At 46.1% G+C, this 24145-nt stretch overlaps 1 protein-coding gene across 7 annotated transcripts in view; it reads right to left on the reverse strand.

The window, feature by feature from the left end:
- Positions 1–4111: 4111 nt before the first annotated feature.
- The window catches only part of PTPRT (protein tyrosine phosphatase receptor type T), a 641769-nt gene continuing 621735 nt past the window's right edge, over positions 4112–24145 (reverse strand). For all 7 annotated transcript variants that reach the window (XM_069752327.1, XM_069752329.1, XM_069752326.1 and 4 more), the window contains 2 exons: positions 6295–6430; positions 4112–4918 (listed from right to left, as the gene is read on the reverse strand). In XM_069752327.1, coding sequence (XP_069608428.1) covers positions 4865–4918; positions 6295–6430 — 190 coding nt within the window. In that variant the 3' untranslated portion in view covers positions 4112–4864. The remainder of the gene's footprint in view (positions 4919–6294; positions 6431–24145) is intronic.

Raw genomic sequence — 24145 nt, forward strand, 5'->3', positions numbered from 1 at the left:
CAGGTACGGAAACAAGCCAGAAGGAAAGGAGAAAGAAGGAACAGGTAGGGACCTGTTCACACAGGAGGTGCAGGAAAGGAAACAAGCAGAAAGGAATGAGGTATGAAGAAACAGGTAGGGACCTGTTCACACAGGAGGACCAAGTAACAAGTAGAAAAGAGAAGGAGAAGGCAGAGCCAAGGGCGGAGACGCTGGAGGCAGAGCCAAGAGCGGAGACGCTGGAGGCGGAGCCAATAACGGGGATGCTAGAGGCGGAGCCAAGAGTGGAGACGCTGGAGGCGGAGCCAAGAGCGGAGATGCTGGAGGCGGAGCCAAGAGCGGAGATGCTGGAGGCGGAGCCAAGAGCGGAGACGCTGGAGGCGGAGCCAAGAGCGGAGACGCTGGAGGCGGAGCCAAGAGCGGAGACGCTGGAGGCAGAGCCAAGAGCGGAGACGGAGCCAAGTGCAGAAACACAGGAGGCGGAGCCAGATAGTACCATAAAGAGCGGAGCCAGATAGTACCGCAAGGAGCGGAGCCACAGAGAAAAGCCAGAGAGTGCGAAGCAAGGTCTGAGTGCAGAGCCGCAAGAGTGCGGAGTGTAAGCAGACAGAAAACACAAGGAACGAAAGCAGGGAAGGAAGCCACAGAAAAGGAGACCGAGAAAAGACAAAGTACAGACAAGGCAATAGAACAAGACACAGGGACCAAGACACAGGGACCAGGATATTCTGCCTCCTGGAGGGCGGACTACAAGAACAAGGCAAAAGCACAGAGAAAAGCTCAGAGGGAGTAACTCAGAGCAAGGCCAGGCAAACTCAGCAGCTAAACACTAACTGAGCTAACACATTGCACAGGCCCAGAGCACAGGGTGGAGCTGCACTATATACAAGAGGCCTCTTGGTAATTGGTCAGGAACTGATTGGACAGATGCACCTGATTCCTATAAGAACCAGAGACTTCAAGCGCCGACCCCCTATACACATAGCCATGAAGCATGTACAGAGCAGAGACACAGAACATGGAGCTGGCATTAAAGAGAAAGCACATCATGGCCTGGAGCAGTGGGTAAGATTGTGTGAGAGATGTGAGGCCATGCTGTGATGCCAGCAGAGTTGTTACAATAATTAGCCTTTACTAGCTAGTAAAATGGGGACCCCCCAAAATGAAGGAGGGTCACCCTATAATTAATAACCAGCAAAGGCTATGCAGACAGCTGCAGACTGATATTAATAGCCAAGGAAGGGGCCATGGATACTGCCCCCCCCCAGGCTAACAACATCATCTCTCAGCCGCCCCAAAAAAGGCGCATCTCTAAGATGAGCCAATTCGGGCACTTAGCCTCTCTTTTCCCACTTGACCTGTAGTGGTGACAAGTGGGGTGATATTTGAGGGGTTAAGGTCACCTTTGTTTTGTCAGGTGACATCAAATCCCAAGGTTAGTAATAGAGAGGCATCAATTAGACACCCCCATTACTAACCCAAAAGTCACATTTCATGAAAACATAGACACCCAGAACAAAGTAATTGAAAGAATGACACAGACTGTATTAGGGGCTGAGTTCCCGTCTATGCACAGGGGGAGTCTCGAACCATCTCCGCTGCAGTCTCCCATTCTTCTCCAGCTGCAGTGGAGCCTGCTCAGTGGAGACATCGGTCTCAGAGTCTGGCTCAGCCTGATATCGTGCGGATGGTTACAGCTGCCTTTCCAGGCTCAGCAATTGTAGCCAGTACTGGTCAGCGGCGAGCAGATGTCTCTGGGACTAAGTCCTGCTTTTCCCCTTCTGAGCATGCCCAAGGTAAGAACTCTCATTGGAGGTCAGGGGTCACATGCTCAGGTACTGCAGCAGCTCCCATTGGTCCTCTAGGTAGGTCCTGAAGTTGCTCAGGTACTGTGGCAGCTCCCATTGGTCCTCTAGGAAGGTCCTGAAGTTGCTGCAGCTATAAAAGGTTTGCATGGCCGCACGGCCATGCGCTAGGATCAGCTTATGTCATGAGCTTTTGTTATTCAGTGGTCTTGTCTGCTTGTGGTCTGGGTATGGCTGAAATAAGTCACTAGAATACCGGCACCTCCGATTAGGGTTGAGCGACTTTTCTTTTTATAGGATCGGGTCGGGTTTCACGAAACCCGACTTTTTCAAAAGTCGGGTAGAGTGAAATCGGCCGATCCTATAGAAAAGTTGGGGTCGGCCGAAACACGAAACCCAATGCAGTGCATTGGGTTTCTAATGGTTCCCAGGGTCTGAAGGAGAGTAAACTCTCCTTCAGGCCCTGGGATCCATATTTAAGTGTAAAATAAAGAATCAAAATAAAAAATATTGATATACTTCCCCTCGGACGCGCCCTGGTTTTCACCGGCAGCCTTCCTTCCTAAGAATGAGCGCCTGAAGGACCTTCCATGACGTTGCGGCTTGTGATTGGTCACGTGAGCGGTCACATGGGCGTCACGCGACCAATCACAAGCCGCGACGTCATCTAAGGTCCTTCAGGTGCTGATTCTTAGGAAGGAAGGCTGCGGGTTAGAACCAGGGCGCGTCCGAGGGTGAGTATATACCTATTAGGAATATACTCACCCTCGGATGCGCCCTCGGACGCTTCCTTCCTAAGAATTAGCGCCTGAAGGACCTTAGATGACGTCGCGGCTTGTGATTGGTCGCGTGACCGCCCATGTGACCGCTCAGGCGACCAATCACAGGCCGCGACGTTATTGAAGGCCCTTCAGGTGCTAATTCTTAGGAAGGAAGGCAGCCGGTGAGAACCAGGGTGCGTCCGAGGGTGAGTATATCAATATTTTTTTATTTTTATTCTTTATTTTACACTTAAATATGAATTCCGATACCGATTCCCGATATCTTAAACATATCGGAACTTGGTATCAGAATTCTGACTCCAGATCAGAAGATCGCCGACCTCATGGCCGACCCCACACAGGGGTCGGGTCGGGTTTCATGAAACCCGACTTTGCCAAAAGTCGGCGACTTCTGAATCTGGCCGACCCGTTTCGCTCAACCCTACCTCCGATGAGGAGTTTTGTGTGGTGAATTCATGGCTGGCGTAAAGCCATTAGAATTCCGGCTCCACCGGAGAGGAGATGTTTGTGTGCTTGCTACTCCCTGACCACTGATTGCTTTTGCTCTATTAGGCAGCTGTGTTCCCCTGTGATGCTAACAGGGCACAGCGTTTTCCCTTCTGTGCGACTCTGTGAAGTAATAGAGTTCGCTTATACCGCCATATTGTGTCGCCAGCAGGTTCGTCTCCTGCACGGTGGACCCCGGGCTGCAAACGCACCAATAATTATATCTAAATATACTAGGTGCGTTCCACCAGCCCTAACAGACTCCTTTAATAAATCTTGATTATATCATACCTACAACCTCGCCCATTCCCTCGACGCCCTTGTCATCCGCAAAAGAGTTAAAAATGGAAAACAACAATAGTCCTTACCTTTCCACTGAGATGCTGCTAATCCATTTGTTCCACAATGGGTTTAGCTCTGCTACATCTAGATGGCAGGCTGCCTTGTTGCATGATGCAATCATACAGCCCGTCATCCAGCAAAGACACAGCACTGTCAAGTCTATTGGGTTTGAAATGTTGATTGTATTTAAGTCACATGACTTATACACCAAAAACGGTCCCTGAGAGATCTTGTATCCTTCTATAGTGACCCTTAGCCTCCCTTGACAACACAGATATCGGCCATTATATGATCGCACATGTATAGCAATGGTAAACCAATGACCAGTGTTAACTAAATTGTGTATGGTGGTGCTGGCCAAAGGATCATTTACAAAATAAACGTTCCTTTAACAGTTTTTTAATCATCAACCAACATCTAATGTGTATAGCCACCTTAGCACCACAGCTGATGTTTATGGCCATTTATTACAAACACGAAAAACATATGTCAAACTATGTTACTATATGTTAAAGTAGGCAAAGAAATTAAAAAAAGGTCTTGAAAAGTGGAAAACCACTTTCAGACTATCTTAATACTTCTTTTGGTCATGTAGAATTTATTGAAGAGATTTTATCCACTAGTCCCCCCTTTTCCCACCTTTAAGCCTTTTACTAAACAAGAGTCAATCATCTTTTACAGGAATACACACAATATTCATGACAGTACAAGCATTACTAAGAAAAAAAACATCACAATTTTATTGGACGCTCCATTGCAAGACAATTCTCCAGAATACAAACTGCTTTGCCCCCTCCCCAAGAACATTTACAGCAATAAATAAAGACAGGTTCATTAGAAAGAGAACAAGACCACATCACCTGGACCTTGGGGTTTGCTGCAAAGAGCAACAGAATACGGTTTAAAGAAGGGAGCATTATCCTATAGTAATATGTGAATGCGGAGATTTATTATCTCTGCCAGTGCATTCATCTAAGAGACAGTTCATGAGTGACTGGCATGATAAGACATAAATGTCGCTAGAAAATGGCTGGAGTTCTGCATCCGCGTATATAGAAATCCTCTAGATCTTTTTGAGGAATCGAAAACACTTTACTGTCTTTGATTTTTCTTGCCGGAGTTTGTTGGGTCACAAATTGATGCATATAGTGTCTATGTGGTGGGACAGAACAGGAAAGCAGAGAGGAAATGAAAAGAGGCCCCGGAAAAAGAGTAGAGTAGATTAGTGGTAAATATAGTCAGAAAAAAGGCATTGTTCTTTGATGTGCTCTTAAATATACTGCTGCTCAACTTTCCTTTATCCTAATATGCACTTCAATGTGGAATCCCATACTGTGCAAAGTGTCTGTTCCTGATCAGCAACAACCACTGTCCACCCACCCACCCCATAAACAAGTCTTGTAAGCCACACAGGGGCTGCATAGGACCAGGTCATCTTCTCACACCTCCCTTTTCTCTAGGATGGCAGGATCAGAAGGAATTCAGATATTCCAAGGCAACTTCATATACATATTTATATTGTTCCTGAAATGGGAAAAAAGCAAACATTAAACTTGACATCATTCATTTTAGAGCAATGAGTAAGCAAGTACAATGATGAGAAAGCTACAGTTGGGGTTGAGAAGTCGATATCTGGGACAACCCGACACATGATCAGCTGATCCTCTACTGATATTATCGTGTTCAGACAACTTTTATCTCGTGTTTGGCCAACTATAAAGGTTTGAAAGGAACTTGACACTTCATTTTCTTACCATCAATCACTATAGCATTTACTGTTTTGCAATCTCTTTCTTGAGGTGTCCCCCTTATAAACTGCATTTAGCAATGTAAAAATGAAGTTATGCTTGTGCTTTATGCTAAATAACTTTCAAGAGTCATCCGAGCAGTGTTGTTCAGGTGAGGTGTTATGCCCAGCTCATGCTATTCCTGGCTTTGTTCGATGTCCCATAAGCCACGATATAAAATTCCATTCCAGTTCTTCGGGGTAAGAAAATTAAGTTACAAGTTTCCTTCAAACTTTAAAGTTGACCATACACATTATATAGAAGTTGTCTGAATATAATAATATTAGCGGATTCAACTAATCATGCTTTGAGATGTCCCAACTGTTAACCTCGGACATCCACTGTACAGTAGCTAATCACTTGTGACCATCCTTGGACTGGCCCAAAGGAGACCAGGAGAATCCTCTGGGGAGCCCGTATGCAAAAGTGGGCCACAACCCTTTTATATGAACAGTGTGTATGTACAGACAAAGGAAGCATCTTATTCATTTACCAATCTACCTAGTTCATTGTTATAGAGATTTGTGATTGAGAATAATGTCACATTTACATGTAGTTGAAAAATGGAGCCCACGCTTGGTTACCAGTGGGATCCTTGGAAGCCAAGTCCGATGCTGCCTGTGATCATGAACTAGTACTGTAACCAACCCTTCGAATGATAAGATCGCAATGTGAACAAGTACAGTAAGTAGAGATAATGTGACAAGAAGTCGAGTGAGACTCTCTGGAAATTAGTTTTCAATCATAATTGCATCCAAGAGATATTATAACGTGTGGGCATAAAAAAGAGAGAATATACAGTTACAGTAGTTACTATGGCTAACTATAAAACACCAAACATATTTAGTTGTGTGGGAGATATGAGATCCATAGACCAGTCAGACAATGTAAATGCTGTATAGAAAATCTGTACATTCTAGGGAAGTTACATCTAGAAACCAGCTGCTAACCCCCTTCCCACACACAGAAGACAGCATGACTGCAGCTTCAGATGGTTGTCGGTTCGGAAGGATATTAATTAAGTCTTGCTTTTATTTTTCATTGCAAAAGAGGATATTGAGGATATTGCTATTTTATATTTTTCACTAGATGCAGCAGTGGCCAGTCACTCACCAGTGCTTCCACCATGTTTGCCTTGTTATTCCGCAGGGTTTTCACGGTGTGAAACACATCAATAATATTTTGCTGCTGGATCATCTCGCACACACTACAGATAGCACAGAACGTGCCACTGCGACCTCCTCCGTTCCTGAGGGAGAGAAAATAATATATCTGACTCACAGGCCTTTTACAAGATGCTTGCAATGCTTTAGCCAATATTACAATCCATATGCATACTGGTGCAGTTAAAAAGGCATATACTGGTTTGCTGTGGTGCATGTATAGATCTTGTAAGCCCAATGATGTTGACTGCACTAGTCTATCTCTGTAAGGAGCTAGCAGAGAACAGGTGGATTTTACAGGTCACATATACAGATGGCCGTTAGCGTGGGAGTACTGTGGATATTTTATACTATTACTCTTAGTAGGGGTAGTGTCCCAGAACCATCGTGAAAAATAATCTTGATTTCTAAGACAGTCCATGCAGCTTTACTGGACCGGAACAGAGAAGTTATTATCACAGGTTGGCTGCACCCATTATTTTGGATGATTGAAACCCTATGCAGGCATACTATTGTTACAGACCCCATAAAGTGAAGCATAATGTAGGGTCTAAAAGCTGATTCCAGTGATGTGTCACTTGCTGGGTTGGGTGTTGTATTTTGTTTTTATAAAATCAAACTACTACTACTGCAGATCTACCAGTTCTCTGAATGCTGAGCTCTGTACAACCACCCACAACACTGATAGACAGCTTTCTGTGTACACTGTGCATAGGCAGAAAGTTGCCAATAAGTGGTGGGGGAGGGGTTTGACTACATGGCAGCAGGCCATCTATTCATCTAGTGATAATCTCAGGCTGCTAAAAAAAAAGTGATTTTATCAAAACTACAGCAAGCAGCCAAGTAACTGAAAAAAATTGGAGATGGGACAAAAAATAGCCCAAATAGTACATCTTCCTGCCTCACATGATTAGAAGTATAGTGGTTTCAACCACTAATAGCAAGAGGTCCTTTTATGCTTCAAGGACTCCTTAACCTATTTTTATGCCTTTGCTTATCAAAGGTTGAATACAAAATATTTCTCCGTGCCAACTGATACCTAGCAATATGTTATTTTTAAAGTTAAAGAAATATAGTGTTAGGTGTTGAGTTCCCACCTCTGCACAGGGGGAATCTCGAACCACCTCCGCTGCAGTCTCCCATTCTTCTCCAGCCACAGTGGAGCCTGCTCAGCAGAGACACCGGTCTCAGCGTCTGACTCGGGATCATACTGGGCGACCGGTTACCACTGTTCATCCAGGCTCTGCCTTTGTAGCCAATACTGGTCAGCGGCGTGCAGACGTCTCTGGGACTAAGTCCTGCTTTTCCCCTTCTGAGCATGCCCAGGGTAAGACCTCTCATTGGAGGTCGGGGGTCACATGCTCAGATAGTGCACCAACCCCCATTGGTCCTCTAGGTAGGTCCTGAAGTTGCTCAAGTACTGTAGCAGCTCCCATTGGTCCTCTAGGAAGCTCCTGAAGTTGCTTCAGCTATAAAAGGTTTGCATGGCCACATGGCGAGTATCATCCAATGTCTATGAGCTCAGCGCCAGTGTGGTCATGTTTGGATGCGGTTAGGGTTTGGCTGAAATAAGCCCCTAGAATATTGGCACCTCCGGTGAGGAGTTTGTATGAAGGTATTCAGGGCCTTGGCTGAAATAAGCCGCTAGAATACCGGCACCTCCGGTGAGGAGTTGATTTTCTGTTTTCTCTGACTGCATGACCACAGTTTGCTCTGGTTGGTAGCTGTGTACCTCTGTGAGGTTAACCGGGCACAGCATCTTGTTCCTAGCGACTCTGTGGAGTTAACAGAGTTCGCTTATACCGCCATATAGTGCCGCCATTTGCCAGCAGCTGGTTCCTCTCCTGCACGGTGGACCCTGGGTTGCGAACGCACCTAATAATACACATATATATACTCGGTGCATTCCGCCAACCCTAACTTAATACTAGCGCCAGGGTCTGGCTAGTAAATGGCGGATAAACAGCAATCCTTGCGGTACATCCAGCAGCTGGAGGGTAGGTTGGTGGCTCTCGAGCGCACAACCTCAGCTGTGGATGTTAACGCAGTTGCTGTTCAGGCTGCTAGCATGGCTGCAGCAACCTTGTCCACCCCTGTTCCGACTCTATCTCGCCTCCCACTGCCAGAAAAATTTTCTGGTGATAGTAAATCTTGTAGGGGTTTCGTGAGCCAGTACTCTATACATCTCGAGCTTCTGGCGGCACGTTTCCCCACAGAGCAGGCAAAGGTGGGATTTATTTTGTCTCTCCTGTTGGACAGGGCATTGGAGTGGGCTACGCCGCTGTGGGAGCGTGGCGATCATGTGGTGCAGAGTGCTCCGCTGTTCTTAAGCACTCTGAAACAGGTCTTTTAGGGCCTCGAGTCACCCATGATACAGCGCTCCAACTGTTGGCATTGACTCAGGGCTCGTCCTTGGCCAGCCATTTTGCTGTTCACTTCCGCACCCTAGCTTCTGAGCTGGAGTGGTCGGATAAAACCCTTATCCCTATATTTTGGAGGGGGCTGGCTGACCACCTGAAGGATGCTCTGGCCACAAGGGAGATTCCCACCACACTGGAGGAGTTAATAGCTGTGTCTACCCGTATTGACCTCCGTTTTCACGAGCGGAGGTTAGAGCGGGCCAATGTAGGCAGAGGTTTTGGCTGGCTCCCACCTTCGCTAAACCTTTGGAATCTCCGGTCCTGGTCCCTGAGTCACATGAGGCCATGGAAGTGTCACGAGGGAGATCTAAGTCCCGGACCGCTCATGCACTCAAGGTCTGCCATGTTTGCCAGCAGTCAGGACATCTTGCCACCAGATGTTCACAGTGGTCGAGGAAACGTCAGCGTCTATTGGTAGTAGGTGGAGGTACACTAGACATGGCGACATTTGCCTCCAAATTGTCCTTTAAGCGGACAATTACAATAGGCTCATTCACTCACTCAGTAGATTTCTGTGTGGATTCTGGGGCGGAGGGCAATTTTATGTCTTCTGCCTTCTCCCAACGTCACACAATACCCCTGGTAATGCTAGCTTAACCAGTAACTGTATGAGTGGTGAATGGGTTCACACTGCCCTCACAGATCATACACCAGACCATCCCTTTCACTCTGTCCTTGTCACCATCTCATCAGGAGAATATATCTCTGCTTATCAATCCTTAGGGAATTGATGAGGTCCTGTTAGGGATGCCTTGGTTATGGTATCACTCTCCTCATATCGAGTGGTCCACAGGCAGAATTTTGGAATGGAGTGAATCTTGTGGGGGTAGATGTCAGAAGGAGAGAATTCAGGTTGCTACAACTGAGGTACCCGCAGATCTATCCTCTCTGCCCAAGCAATATTGGCCCTATGCGGATGTGTTTTCCAAAAGGGCTGCAGAGACCCTTCCACCTCACCGCCCCTATGACTGTCCTATTGACCTCTTGACTGGTGCTGAGCCTCCCCGGGGTTGAGTCTATCCGTTATCTCTCTCGGAGATGGAGGCAATGGTACATCCAGGAAAATCTGGCAAGAGGATTCATTAGAAAGTCAGTGTCACCTGCAGGGGCAGGGTTCTTCTTCGTGCAGAAGAAGAACTGGGAACTATGTCCATGCATAGACTACAAGGGTTTTAACGCCATCACCGTTAAGAATAAATATCCTCTTCCCCTGATATCTGAACTTTTTGATAGGCTTCGGGGAGCAAGGGTGCTTACTAAACTAGATCTGCGGGGTGCTTACAACCTGATTCACATTTGTGAGGGGGACGAATAGAAGACGGCTTTTAACACCAGGGATGGGCACTATGAATATATAGTGATGCCCTTTGGGCTCTATAGTGCCCCAGCCATTTTCCATGACTTTGTAAACGATATCTTACGGGATATTCTCTCCACCTCGGTCGTAGTCTATCTGGATGATATTCTCATCTACTCTCCAGATATTGACCTCTTACGAACTAACTCCCTCTACGCCAAGTTGGAGAAATGTGTGTTTGAGTAGGAGTCCTTACCTTTCCTGGGCTATATCATCTCCGCCCAGGGATTGGCTATGGATCCTGCCAAACTACAGGCTGTGATCGACTGGCAAGAGCCCCATTCTCTTAAAGTGGTGCAGCGCATTATGGGGTTCATTAACTTTTATCGCCAGTTCATCCCTCATTTATCAACTTTGGTAGCTCCATTGGTAGCCCTCACCAAGAAGAGAGCAAATCCCAAATTGTGTTCTGAGGAGGTCTACAAGGCCTTCATTTCTATTAAATCTCATTATGTCTCATTTGTTGGTGCTGGAGCAGCCCTCTTCCAAAAGGATGCTCAAGGTTGGAAGCATCCTTGCTACTTCTTTTCCAAAACCTTCACACCAGCGGAGAGGAATTATTCCATTGGGGACAGGGAGTTGCTAGCAATGAAGTTGGCCTTCTCAGAGTGGAGACATCTCTTGGAGGGGGCTCGCTTTCCCTTCCAAGTATTCACAGCCCACAAGAATTTGGTTTATTTACAGACCGCCCAGCGGCTAAATTCTCGCCAGGCCAGATGGTCCTTGTTCTTCTCTCGGTTCCATTTCACCCTCCATTTTCTTTCCGGGGAGAAGAACATTCATGCTGATGCTCTCTCGCTCCATTGTATCATCTGAGGAGGAGGAAGAAGAGCCTCGGCTTATTGTCCCTTCCCAGAGCCTGAGAACTGAGGCCCCAGTTACACTAGAGTCTGTGCCTCCGGACAAGACTTTTTTACCATCCAGTTTGCGTCCGGAGCTTCTCTCTTGGGCTCACTCATCTAGGGTGGGTGGACATTTTGGGACCAAAAGGACATCTAAGCTACTGGCGAAGACATATTGGTGGCCACATATGGGCCGTGACGTCAGAGACTATGTTCGGGCATGTGTCTCCTGTGCCAAGAATAAGTCTCCTCGTCAATGGCCAGCTGGGTTGCTTCACCCCCTGCGGATGGCAGACAGGCCCTGGGAGATGGGATGGATTTTGTGATGGGCTTACCCAAGTCTCGTAGCTGCACTATTATTTGGGTGATCACCGACCATTTTTCCATAATGGTGCACTTGGTGCCTCTTCCACGGCGACCTTCTGCACGGCCTCTGGCGGTGTTGTTTATCAAACACATATTTCGCCCACACGGTATGCCGGACAAAATTGTCAGTGACCGGGGTCCCCAGTTTGCATCTCGATTCTGGAGAAAGCTTTGTCGTCTACTCAGCATTGAGTTGAATCTCTCCTCAGTATTTCATCCTGAGATGATTGGGTTGGTAGGGAGGGCCAACCAAACCCTGGTCACATATCTGTGACATTTTGTTTCTGCCAGGCAGGATGACTGGGTATCCTTGCTACTGTGGGCGGAGTTTGCGCTTAACAATGCCATAACTGACTTCACCATTCAGACTCCTTTCCTCCTTAATTACGGCCAGCATCCGCGGGTTCCTGTGCCTATGCCCATGTCTTCCGCCGACTTCAGAGTGGCAGACTGGGCTGTGGAGGCATGGGACATTTTGGACCGCACTCAGGATGCCATCCGGGCCTCCAAGGAGTGAATGAGGTCCTCCCACAATGCACATCGGCACCCTGCTCCGACCTTTTCTCCTGGCGACTTAGTGTGGGTATCCACCTGTAACATCAGGCTGCGAGTTGAGTCCACTAAATTTGCACCTCACTACTTGGGTCCCTTAATGGTCCTCAAACAGGTTAACCCTGTGGTCTACCGTCTGGCCCTTCCTCCACGCCTAGGTATCACCGACACCTTTCATGTGTCCCTCTTGAAGCCCGTGTACATGTCCCGGTTTTCTGAGTTATCTGCCGGGACATCGGGTTTGTCTTCGGATGATTATGAGGTGAATGCTATTTTGGGGTGCAAGGTGGTACGTGGCAAAAAATGTTATTTGGTGAACTGGAAGGGTTATGGCCCAGAGGACAGGTCCTGGGAGCCTGCTGAGCACATTCGAGCTCTGCAGCTCATTGCTGCCTTCGAGTGTAGCGAGGCCCTAGGAGGTGGGTAATGTTAGGTGTCGAGTTCCCGCCTCTGGACAGGGGGAATCTCGAACCAGCTCCACTGCGGTCTTCCATTCTTCTCTAGCCGCAGTGGAGCCTGCTCAGCTGATACGTCGGTCCCAGCGTCTGACTCAGGGTGATACTGGGCGACTGGTTACTACTGTTCTTCCAGGCTCTGCCTTTGTAGCCAGTACTGGTCAGCGACGAGCAGACGTCTCTGGGACTAAGTCCTGCTTTTCCCCTTCTGAGCATGCCCAGGGTAAGACCTCTCATTGGAGGTCGGGGGTCACATGCTCAGATACTGCAGCAGCTCCCATTGGTCCTCTAGGAAGGTCCTGAAGTTGCTTAGGTACTGTAGCAGCTCCCATTGGTCCTCTAGGAAGATCCTGAAGTTGCTGCAGCTATACAAGGTTCGCATGGCCGCATAGTATCAAACCAATGTCTATGAGCTCAGCGCCAGTGTGGTCATGTTTGGATGCTTTTAGGGTTTGGCTGAAATAAGCCCCTAGAATACCAGCACCTCCAGTGAGGAGTTTGTATGAGTGTATTCAGGGCCTTGGCTGAAGTAAGCCGCTAGAATACCGGCACCTCTGGTGAGGAGTTGTTTGTTTTCTCTGACTGCATGACCACAGTTTGCTCTGGTTGGTAGCTGTGTACCTCTGTGAGGTTAACAGGGCACAGCATCTTGTTCTTAGCGACTCTGTGGAGTTAACAGAGTTCGCTTATACCGCCATACAGCACCACCATTTGCCAGCAGCAGGTTCCTCTCCTGCATGGTGGACCCTGGGTTGCGAACGCACCTAATAATACATATATATATATATATATATATATATATATATATACACTGTGTTCCAAATTATTATGCAAATTGAATTTAAGTGTCATAAAGATTTAATTGTTTTGTTTTTCAAATAAACTCATGGATGGTATTGTTTCTCATGGCTCAATGGATCACTGAAATCAATCTTAAACACATGTGATAATTAGTTTTCCAGGTCATTCTAATTAAAGGAAAACTACTTAAAAATGATGTTTCACATTATTAAGCAGGCCACAGTTTTTAAGTAACATGGGAGATAAAAAAGATCTATCTGCTGCCAAAAGCATCAAATAGTGCAATACCTTGGTCAAGGGTTGAAAACATTAGATATTTCCCAAAAACTTAAGCGTGATCATCGTACTGTTACGAGATTTGTGGCTGAATCTGAGCACAGACGTGTTCGTGCTGATAAAGGCATAATGAGGAAGGTTTCTGCCAGGCAAGTTTATCGGAGTAAGAGAGCAGCTGCTAAAAAGCCATTACAAACTAGCAAACAGATATTTGAAGCTGCTGGTGCCTCTGGAGTCCCTCGAACCTCAAGGTGTAGGATCCTTCAAAGGCTTGCTGTGGTGCATAAACCTACTATTCGGCCACCCCTAAACAGTGTTCACAAGCAGAAATGGTTGCAGTGGGCCCATACATACATGAAGACTTGTTTACTGATGAGTGTCGAGCAACCCTGGATGGTCCAGATGGATGGAGTATTGAATGGTTGGTGGATGGTCGCCATGTTCCAACAAGGCTGCGACATCAGCAAGGAGGTGGAAGAGTCATGTTTTGGGCCAGAACCATGGGGAAACAGCTGGTAGGGCCCTTTAAGGTTCCTGAAGGTGTGAAAATGACCTCTGCAAAGTATACAGAGTTTCTGACTGACAACTTTCTTCCATGTGTAAAAAGCAGAAACATGCCTTCAGGAGCAAAATCATCTTCATGCATGACAATGCACCATCTCATGCTGCAAAGAATACCTCTGAGTCATTAGATGATATGGGCATAAAAGGAGATAAACTCATGGTGTGGCCACCATCTTTCCCTGACCTCAACCTTATAGAGAACCTTTGGAGTATCATAAATCAAAAGATCTATGAGGGTGGGAGGCAGTTCACATCAAAACAGCAGCTCTGGGAGGCTATTCTGACTTCATGCAAAGAAAAACAAGCAGAAACTCTCCAAATACTCAAAAGTTTAATGGTTGCAAGAATTGGGAAGGTGATGTCAAAGAAGGGTTCCTATGTTAACATGTAACTTGGCCTATTAGGAGGTTTTGGAGTTAAATAGCTTTTTTGTTCAGTGAATGACCTCCTAATGCTACAAATTCAACAAATGAGCATTTTCATTTCTTAAATATCAAATGTTTAGAAATTCTACTGTGCCTAATAATTTGGAACAGTGCATTTTGAGTTTTTATTCATTTTGGAGATTATACTGTTATCATTGGGAGGTTTCTTCAATGAAATTCAATGTATACTCTAACAGGTGATAACTGATGACTTTTAGTAGACCGACTGTCATTTGCACCGACCATTTAGGAAAATCCGAGAAAAATTTAGTTTGCATAATAATTTGGAACATAGTGTATATACTCGGTACATTCCGCCAACCCTAACATATAGCTAATATAATAACATGGCAAAAATTTCCAACTGTTAGTTACCATAATTTAGTAAAGGTTATTGATTGACTTCCACCATCCATAAATTGGTGCTCATAGATATATATTCACAACCATTCCGAAATCCTGTTGTGTTTGTAGATCTATGTATTTCCATAACAAACCACAAACAGACCCTGTGCCATATTGTGATCTATGAGTTTCATTCTTCTTGCTATTCTACCAAATCTGTTTAGTACACAGAGATCAAATAAAAGGGAGCGTGACTGTAGAATTAGACTACACAGGTTTTGTTTTGAGATCTGCTATTATGGAAACACATAGTTCTGCACATGTCACGTGCTGACACAATTATAGAGTTTTTCTTTAACTCAGTTTATTGGCATAGTTGTTTGATTTTCTACTGTACTTTAGATATATCAAGTGTGGCAAAGTCAATGGTAAAGTGCTGGAGGGGAGATACAAGAACATCATCAAAAAGTTAATTTATTTCAATTCTTCAATGCAAAAAGTGAAACTCATATATTATATAGAGTCACTACAGAGTGATCTGTTTCAAGTGTTTATTTCTGTTAATGTCTATGATTATGGCTTACAGCCGATGAAAACCCAAAAGTCATTATCTCAGAAAACTAGAACACTTCATAACATCAGCTTGAAAAATGATTTTTAAAATCCGAAATGTTGCCCTACTGAAACGTATGTTCAGAAAATGCACTTAATACTTGATAGGAGCTCCATTACATCAATTACTGCATCAATGTGGCGTGGCATTGAGACGATCAGCCTGTGGCACTGCTGAGGTGTTATGGAAGCCCAGGTTGCTTTGATAGCAGCCTCCGGGTCGTTTGCACTGTTGGGTCTGTTGTCTCTCATCTTCTTCCTGATAATCGGGCAGGACTTCAGCCTTTTCTGGGACTTGTGGGGAAAGGTAGGGATACCAAGAGACGCAGACAGGAGCCAGCTCAACCCTGATGAAACCCATCGCAGTCAAAGGTGGATGAGTTCCCCTTCTGTGTCCTGACTGGTGACGAGGACAAGATGGTGACCAGTGAAATCAAAATTCCTGAACTGGGGATTTCTGGCAGGAAATTTGGGACTGCCCAAATGCAGGATTTATCTTTAAAAAAAATGCACTTGAAATTGTGACAGTGATGACTGAGCCCAAGAGCTGGGGGCCGACACCAGTTTCCTGTATTTTGCAGTCGATGAGAAGTTTCTATATTTGGTCACGAAAAAGCAAGGGGAAGTATTGGAGTAGCTGTTAGTCCTGGGACTCTATAGACGTAGGGTACTAGATCGCGCCCCTGCTCATGTCTTGGGGGGGCATCTAAGCATGGACAAAACCCAAGAGCGAGGCCTTCAGAGGTTCTACTGGCCTGGGTGTCACAGGGACATTGTTAATTTCTGCCGGTCCTACCCTACATGTCAGCTAACTGCCCCGTATCCCACTTCTGCAGTCCCCTAGTTCCATTACACATAATCGAAGTACCATTTGACTGCATTGCCATGGATCTGGTCAGGCCCTTAGTTAAGTCCGCCAGGGGTCTTGAATACATCCTGGTGGTAATAGACTATGCTATGTGGTACAAGGCGGTACCACTGAGAAACTCCTCCGCCAAGACTATAGTAAGGAGCTAGTACATATTTTCTCTGGCACAGGCCTGCCAAAGGAAATAATGACAGACCAAGGGACACTGTTCATGTCCAAGATAATGAGGGAGTTGTGCAAGACTCTCCAGATTACCTAAATTAGGACGTCGGTGTACCATCCACAGACAGCCTGGTGGAGAGGTTTAATAAGACCTTGAAATCCATGTTGAAGAAGGTTGTGGAGAAGGATGGCCGAGACTGGGATAGCCTCCTGCCATACCTATTGTTCTCCATTAGAGAAGTTCCACAGGCCTTTTCGGAGTTCTCGCTGTTCAAGCTCTTATACGGACGGCACACTCGGGGTCTTCTGGACATTGCAAAGGAGACCTGGGAAGCGGAGGTAACACCCCACCAAAGCGTTATTGAACATGTGGCCCAGATGCAAGAGAGGAATGCGGGTGTGATGACGATTGTGAGGGAGAGTTTCATCTAAGCACAAGAGGCCCAGGAAGGGGTCTACAATTGGTTGGCAAGACTAAGACAGTTGGTGTTGATCCCCACCGGTGAAAGTAGATTCCTGGCCAAGTGTCAAGGGCCATACTAGGTGGTTGAAACATTGAGTGACGTCAACTACAAGGTCCACCAGCCAGGGAGAAAAAAACATGCAATGTGTATCACATTAACCTGTTGAAACTGTGGCGAGACAGTAATTCGGTAGAAGCAACGTGCCTAGGGGCCCATCCTTAGGCCAAGGTCGAGGATGTCACAGTTGAAGAGACACTGTCACTTTCCCAGAAACAACAGTGCTGCGAGCTGCGTCAGCGGAACGTAGACCTGTTTTTGGAGTTACTAGGATGTGCGGAGGTTGTGGAGCACAAAATCCGACTGAACCGCATGTGAGGGTGAACCAAAGGTCATATCCGATTCCTGAAGCTCGCTGCGAGGTGATCTCCAAGAAGATGAAGAGAATGTTGAGCCTGGGTGTCATTGAGGAGTCAAAGAGCGGCTGGTCCAGCCCTATTGTCCTTGTGCTAAATCTGGATGAAGAGTGGCGCTTCTGGAACGATTATAGGAAGCTCAATGAGGTGTACGAGTTCGACTCATATCCAATGCCTCGGATCGATGAGCTTATTGAGAAGTTAGGATCAGCCAGATACATCAGCACCTTGGACCTAACAAAAGGGTACCGGCAAATTCTCCTGTCTCCAAGTGCCAAGGAGAAGATGGCCTTCTCTACAACTGACGGGTGCTTCCAGTATACTCGGATGCCGTTCGGTGTACAAGTAGCCCCAGCTACGGGCTATGGGCTAGATTTTAGCCCCTAACAAGAAGTACTCCGCCTCTTGCTTGGAGGCCATCATGATCTTCAGCCTGAATTGGGGAAGTTACCTGCAGAAGGTCCAGGCAGTTCTGGATGCACTGAGGAAGGCGGGGTTTACCATAAACCCAAGTGCGCTCTCAGGAAAGAGTAGGCAAAGTACTTGGGCTACGTCATTGGAAGGGGCGAGATAAAGCCACAAATAGACAAGGTGGAGGCAATCCAAAAGCTGCTTCAGCCAGTCTCCAAAAAGCAGATTAGAGCATATCTGGGAATTGTGGGATATTACAGGCGATTTATCTTGAATTTTGCCATGATAGCCGCCCCCTGACAGATCTTTTCAAGGGCACAAAGTCATTGATGTGTCAAATGGTCCTCTGAAGCTGAGATGGCATTTCTGGAGTTGAAGCTCATCCTGTGCGGACAGCTGGTCTTGGTCGCACCAGACTTCACTAAGGAGTTTGTGCTCCAGACGGACGCCTCCGAGGTCGGTTTGGGAGCTGTGTTGTCACAGGAAATACATGGGGACAAACATTCAGTTCTCTACCTGAGTATGTAACTCTCCTCCTGTGAGAAGAAGTATGCCATCGTGGAGAAAGCATGCTTGTCCATCAAGTGGGCCGATGACACACAGAGATACTACCTGTTATGCAGAAAGTTCAGACTAGTGTCGGATCATGTGCAGCGCCCCAGAGATCTGGTCATTGCAGTATGACACTCTGCCACTAAGGGGAGTGATGGTACGTCTGATGGCACTGAAGGAATTCTACTGACCAGGTATCCCCAAGCACACATTACACTTCACACTCCGGCCACTAGGGGGAGAAAAAGGCTTTATTTATTGGGCCACTCCTCACACTGGTAAAACTAGGGGTTGGATAGGAAGTTAGTCAGAAGCTGACTGGGTTGGATTCAGGCAACATCCCGTGGCAGGGGGTGTTGTAGGGAGAAGACACAGGGGGGTCCCTGTCAGGCGTGGGAACCTGGCAGGTGCCTAGCGAACAGAGCAGAACGTAACGGAACCGCGCCTGCACACCCCGAGGCGGTATCCTAAGAGAGAGACACGAAGGGAAGGATATTGTGGAACAGTGAGAAACTAGATCAAGCACAAAGGAGAACCAGTAGGAGTTGTGCCGTGAGACCGAGGCAACATCCTACTGAGGCGCGTAGCCGGTGGCCGGAACACCACGGGAGTAACTGACTCTAGGCCTTACTTCGAACTCCGCAGGACAGTTAATTATAGGTTGGCTGTCTACCTTAAATTTCCTGCGAAGACATAGGGGGCAACGCGTGGAGAAGGGCGTCTCTAGGGTCCCGGAAGAGCTCCGAGCCTTCCCGTCATACGGGTGCGTCCTAGCCATAACATACTGGGGGACAAGAAACTAGTAACATCTGGAACAAGCGAGAGAGAATTAGAAAGAACGAACGAACGAGAACAGAAGTTGTGAGGACTATTCCGAATGCTCAGCAGGGTAGGACTACAACACACAGGCGCTAGTGGTAGGCACTGATTTCCACCTGCAAAGGGAACTCTGGAAGTGCCCATCGGACCGGCCGGTCTCAGATAGCCCTGTTAAGCGTGCTCTGGATTGAGGATCCTGAAGTCTTCAGTAAAGAGGTAAAGAGACTGCAACCTTGTGTCCTCGTTATTGACTGCACCTCACACTATCACAATTCACCTTACTAGGAAGCCCTGGGGACATACTTCACCTGTGGGAAGGTATACCATCCAGCTGCCATTCCATCACCCCAGCGGACCCCACAGCAGCGTCGGTCACCCTGACCGAACACCACAGGTGGCGTCACGAATCCCTGATAGACTGTACCACCTTTATTGGACGCCCCTTAGCAGGGTCGCGTACTGGGTCTAGCCACCGTGACAGCCTCAGAACCGAACCAGAGAGGCCCGGTACCGAGAACTCGTGGCCCTGTGTCTGGGGGCGCTCCACATGCACCCCTGAGATGCATGAGGGAAAAGAAGGGGAAGAATATGTGGGTAACTAGGTGGTTTGTGGTGCTCCAGGACTTTACTTTTCATGTGGAGCACAAGCCAGGGTAGTCGCATGGAAATGCAGATGCCCTGTCCAGAGTCTCCTGTTTAGCCAGTGAAGGTGCCAAAAAAACCCGGCTTTGGACAGAGGGGGAATATGTGACAAAGTCACTGCTAAAGTGCTAGCAGAGAGATATGTTTCAATAAGCCTAATGGCATCAGTGATATAAAACCCAGAGTATTTTCCTCCAACACACTACGTGCTGTGACCTTTAAGCTAAGTTGCATAATGGGCTGGTTTTATGTAGACACCCATAGAGTTGGAGGATGTCAACCTTAACTCCACCTGCAGAGTCGGCACCACCGTGTGTGATGTCACAGTGATGTGATCAGTCACATGATGGATGAGTCACATGGTCTAGGGCTTAAGTAGCAGGCTTCCAAAGGCAGCAGTGTTCAGTATACCTGGAAGGGAAGTACTCCAGGAAAGTGTTTGTGACCGTGTTGTATGTTAAAGGATCTGAACTGTGGACATCGCTAACCGAGAGCAGGCTGATCTCCGCTAGCAGAAGGACTGTGTTTTTGTTTTGTTTGTTTATGCGGTTTTGTCCATGTTTATTTTTCAAGCTTGGTTTATGCTGCCTTTAATAAACCAAGCATGCTCTTAAAGAGACAGTGTTTTGTTTCTACCTCTGTGTCCAGGCGAGTGAGCCGCTTTACCACATAGGGCAGTAATAAAAACTAGGCTGCAATGGTGGACCTTCCCTTAACCCCTTTCTGACATTGGACTTACTATTTCATCCATGTGGGGTGGGCCCTAACTCCCAAGGACGGAATAGTATGTCCAGCGCGATCGGCCGCCCTCTCCGGGGGAGCGCGGCCGATCGTGGCCAGTTGTCAACTGCCTATCGCAACTGACATCTGGCACTATGTGCCAGGAGCGGTCATGGACCGCCCCTGGCACATTAACCCTGGCACACCGCTATCAAACATGATCGCGGTGTGCCGGCGGTATAGGGAAGCATCGCGCAGGGAGGGGGCTCCCTGTGGGCTTCCCTGAGACCCCCGAAGCAACGCGAGGGTCTCTTACCTCCTCCTCCTCCTCCTTGCAGGCCCGGATCCAAGATGGCCACGGCATCCGGGTCCTGCAGGGAGGTGGCTTCACTGCGCCTGCTCAGAGCAGGTGCCGGGAAGCATAGAAAAAGTGCACGTCAGATCGCTGATCTGACACAGTGCACACCAAAGTGTCAGATCAGCGATCTTGCACTATAACATGATGCCCCCTCCCCCGAGGCAATGTTATAGTGTAAAAAAAATATTCCAATGTGTAAAAAAATTTTTTTTTAAATTCCCCCCCAAAAAATATTGTTCCTATAAATACATTTCTTTATCTAAATAAAAAAAACAATAAAAGTACACATATTTAGTATCGCCGCGTCCGTAGCGACCCCACCTATAAAACTATCACTAGTTAACCCCTTTAGTGAACACCGTACAAAGAAAAAAAAACCGCGTCAAAAAACAATGCTTTATTCTCATACTGCCAAACAAAAAATGGAATAACACGCAATCAAAAAGACGGATATAACCATGGTACCGCTGAAAACGTCATCTTGTCCCACAACAAATGAGCCATGATACAGCATCATCAGCGAAAAAATAAAAAGTTATAGTCCTCAGAATAAAGCGATGCAAAAATAATTATTTTTTTCTATAAAATAGTTTTTATCGTATAAAAGTGCCAAAACATAAAAAAATTATATAAATGAGGTATCGCTGTAATCGTACTGACCCAAAGAATAATACTGCTTTATCAATTTTACCAAACGCGGAACGGTATAAACGCCTCCCCCAAAAGAAATTCATGAATAGCTGGTGTTTGGTCATTCTGCCTCACAAAAATCGGAATAAAAAGCGATCAAAAAATGTCACGTGCCCGAAAATGTTACCAATGAAAACGTCAACTTTTCCTGCAAAAAACAAGACCTCACATGACTCTGTGAACTCAAATATGGAAAAATTATAGCTCTCAAAATGTGGTAATGCAAAAAATATTTTTTGCAATAAAAAGCATCTTTCAGTGTGTGACGGCTGCTAATCATAAAAATCCGCTAAAAAACCCGCTATAAAAGTAAATCAAACCCCCCTTCATCACCCCCTTAGTTAGGGAAAAGTTAAAAAAATTTAAAAAATGTATTTATTTCCATTTTCCAGTTATTGTTAGAGCTAGGGTTAGGACTAGGGTTAGGGTTAGGGCTAGGGTTAGTGTTAGGGCTAGGGTTAGGGTTAGGGTTGGGGTTAGGGCTAGGGTTAGGGTTAGGGCTAGGGCTAGGGCTGGGGCTAGGGTTAAGGCTACAGTTAGGGTTGGGGCTAAAGTTAGGGTTAGGGTTGGGGCTAAAGTTAGGGTTAGGGTTTGGATTACATTTACGGTTGATAATAGGGTTGGGATTAGGGTTAGGGGTGTGTCTGGGTTAGAGGTGTGGTTAGGGTTACCATTGGGATTAGGGTTAGGGGTGTGTTTGGATTAGGGTTTCAGTTATAATTTTGGGGTTTCCACTGTTTAGGCATATCAGGGGCTCTCCAAATGCGACGTGGCGTCTGATCTCAATTCCAGCCAATTCTGTGTTGAAAAAGTAAAACAGTGCTCCTTCCCTTCTGATTTCTCCCGTGTGCCCAAAGAGGGGTTTATCCCAACATATGGGGTATCACTGTACTCAGGACAAATTGGACAACAACTTTTAGGGTCCAATTTCTCCTGTTACCCTCGGGAAAATACAAAACTGCGGGCTAAAAAATAATTTTGGGGGGAAATTTTTTTTTTTTAAATTTTCACGGCTCTGCGTTATAAACTGTAGTGAAACACTTGGGGGGTCAAAGTTCTCACAACACATCTAGATAAGTTCCTTAGGGGGTCTAGTTTCCAATATGGGGTCACTTGTGGGGGGTTTCTACTGTTTAGGTCAACTGCAATGTGACGCCTGCAGACCAATCCATCTAAGTCTGCATTCCAAATGATGCTCCTTCCCTTCCGAGCTCTGCCATACGCTCAAACGGTGGTTCCCCCCACATATCGGGTATCAGCGTACTCAGGACAAATTGGACAACAATATTTAGGGTCCAATTTCTCTGTTACCCTTGGAGAAATACAAAACTGGGGGCTAAAACATAATTTTGTGGAAAAAATTTTTTTTTATTTGCACGGCTCTGCGTTATAAACTGTAGTGAAACACTTGGGGGTTCAAAGCTCTCACAACACATCTAGATGAGTTCCTTAGGGGGTCTACTTTCCACAGTGGTGTCACTTGTGGGGGGTTTCTACTGTTTAGGTATGTTAGGGGCTCTGCAAACGCAATGTGACGCCTGCAGACCATTCCATCTAAGTCTGCATTCCAAATGGCGCTCCTTCCCTTCCGAGCCCTCCCATGCGCCCAAACGGTGGTTCCCCCCCACATATGGGGTATCAGCGTACTCAGGACAAATTGCACAACAGCTTTTGCGGTCCAATTTCTCCTGTTACCCTCGGGAAAATAAAAAATTGGGGGCAAAAATATAGTTTTTGTGAAAAAATATGATTTTTTTATTTTTATGGTTCTGCATTATAAACTTCTGTGAAGCACTTAGTGAGTCAAAGTGCTCACCACACCTCTAGATAAGTTCCTTAGGGGGTCTACTTTCCAAAACGGTGTCACTTGCGGGGGGTGTTAATGTTTAGGCACATCAGTGGCTCTCCAAACGCAACATGGTGTCCCATCTCAATTCCAGGCAATTTTGCGTTGAAAAGTCAAATGGCGCTCCTTCGCTTCCGAGCTCTGTCATGCGCCCAAACAGTGGTTTATGCCCACATATGGGGTATCAGCGTACTCAGGACAAATTATACACCAACTTTTGTGGTCCATTTTTTCCTGTTACCCTTGGTAAAAAAAAAACAAATTGGAGCTAAAGTAAATTTTTTGTGAAAAAAGTTAAATGTTCATTTTTATTTAAACATTCCAAAAATTCCTGTGAAACACTTGAAGGGTTAATAATCTTCTTGAATGTAGTTTTGAGCACCTTGAGGGGTGCAGTTTTTAGAATGGTGTCACTATTCTATAGAATATTCTATAGACCCCTAAAATTACTTCAAATGAGATGTGGTCCCTAAAAAAAAATGGTGTTGTAAAAATGAGAAATTGCTGGTCAACTTTTAACCCTTATAACTCCTTAACAAAAAAATTTTGGTTCCAAAATTGTGCTGATGTAAACTAGACATGTGTGAAATGTTATCTATTAAGTATTTTGTGTGACATATCTCTGTGATTTAATTGCATAAAAATTCAAAGTTGGAAAATTGCGAAATTTTCAAAATTTTCGCCAAATTTCTGTTTTTTTTCACAAATAAACGCAGGTATTATCAAAGAAATTTTACCACTGTCATGAAGTACAATATGTCTCGAGAAAACATTGTCAGAATCACCGGGATCCGTTGAAGCGTTCCAGAGTTATAACCTCATAAAGGGACAGTGGTCAGAA

The sequence above is a fragment of the Ranitomeya imitator genome, chromosome 2 (assembly GCF_032444005.1).
Source record: "Ranitomeya imitator isolate aRanImi1 chromosome 2, aRanImi1.pri, whole genome shotgun sequence".
Classification (NCBI taxonomy): Eukaryota; Metazoa; Chordata; class Amphibia; order Anura; family Dendrobatidae; genus Ranitomeya; species Ranitomeya imitator.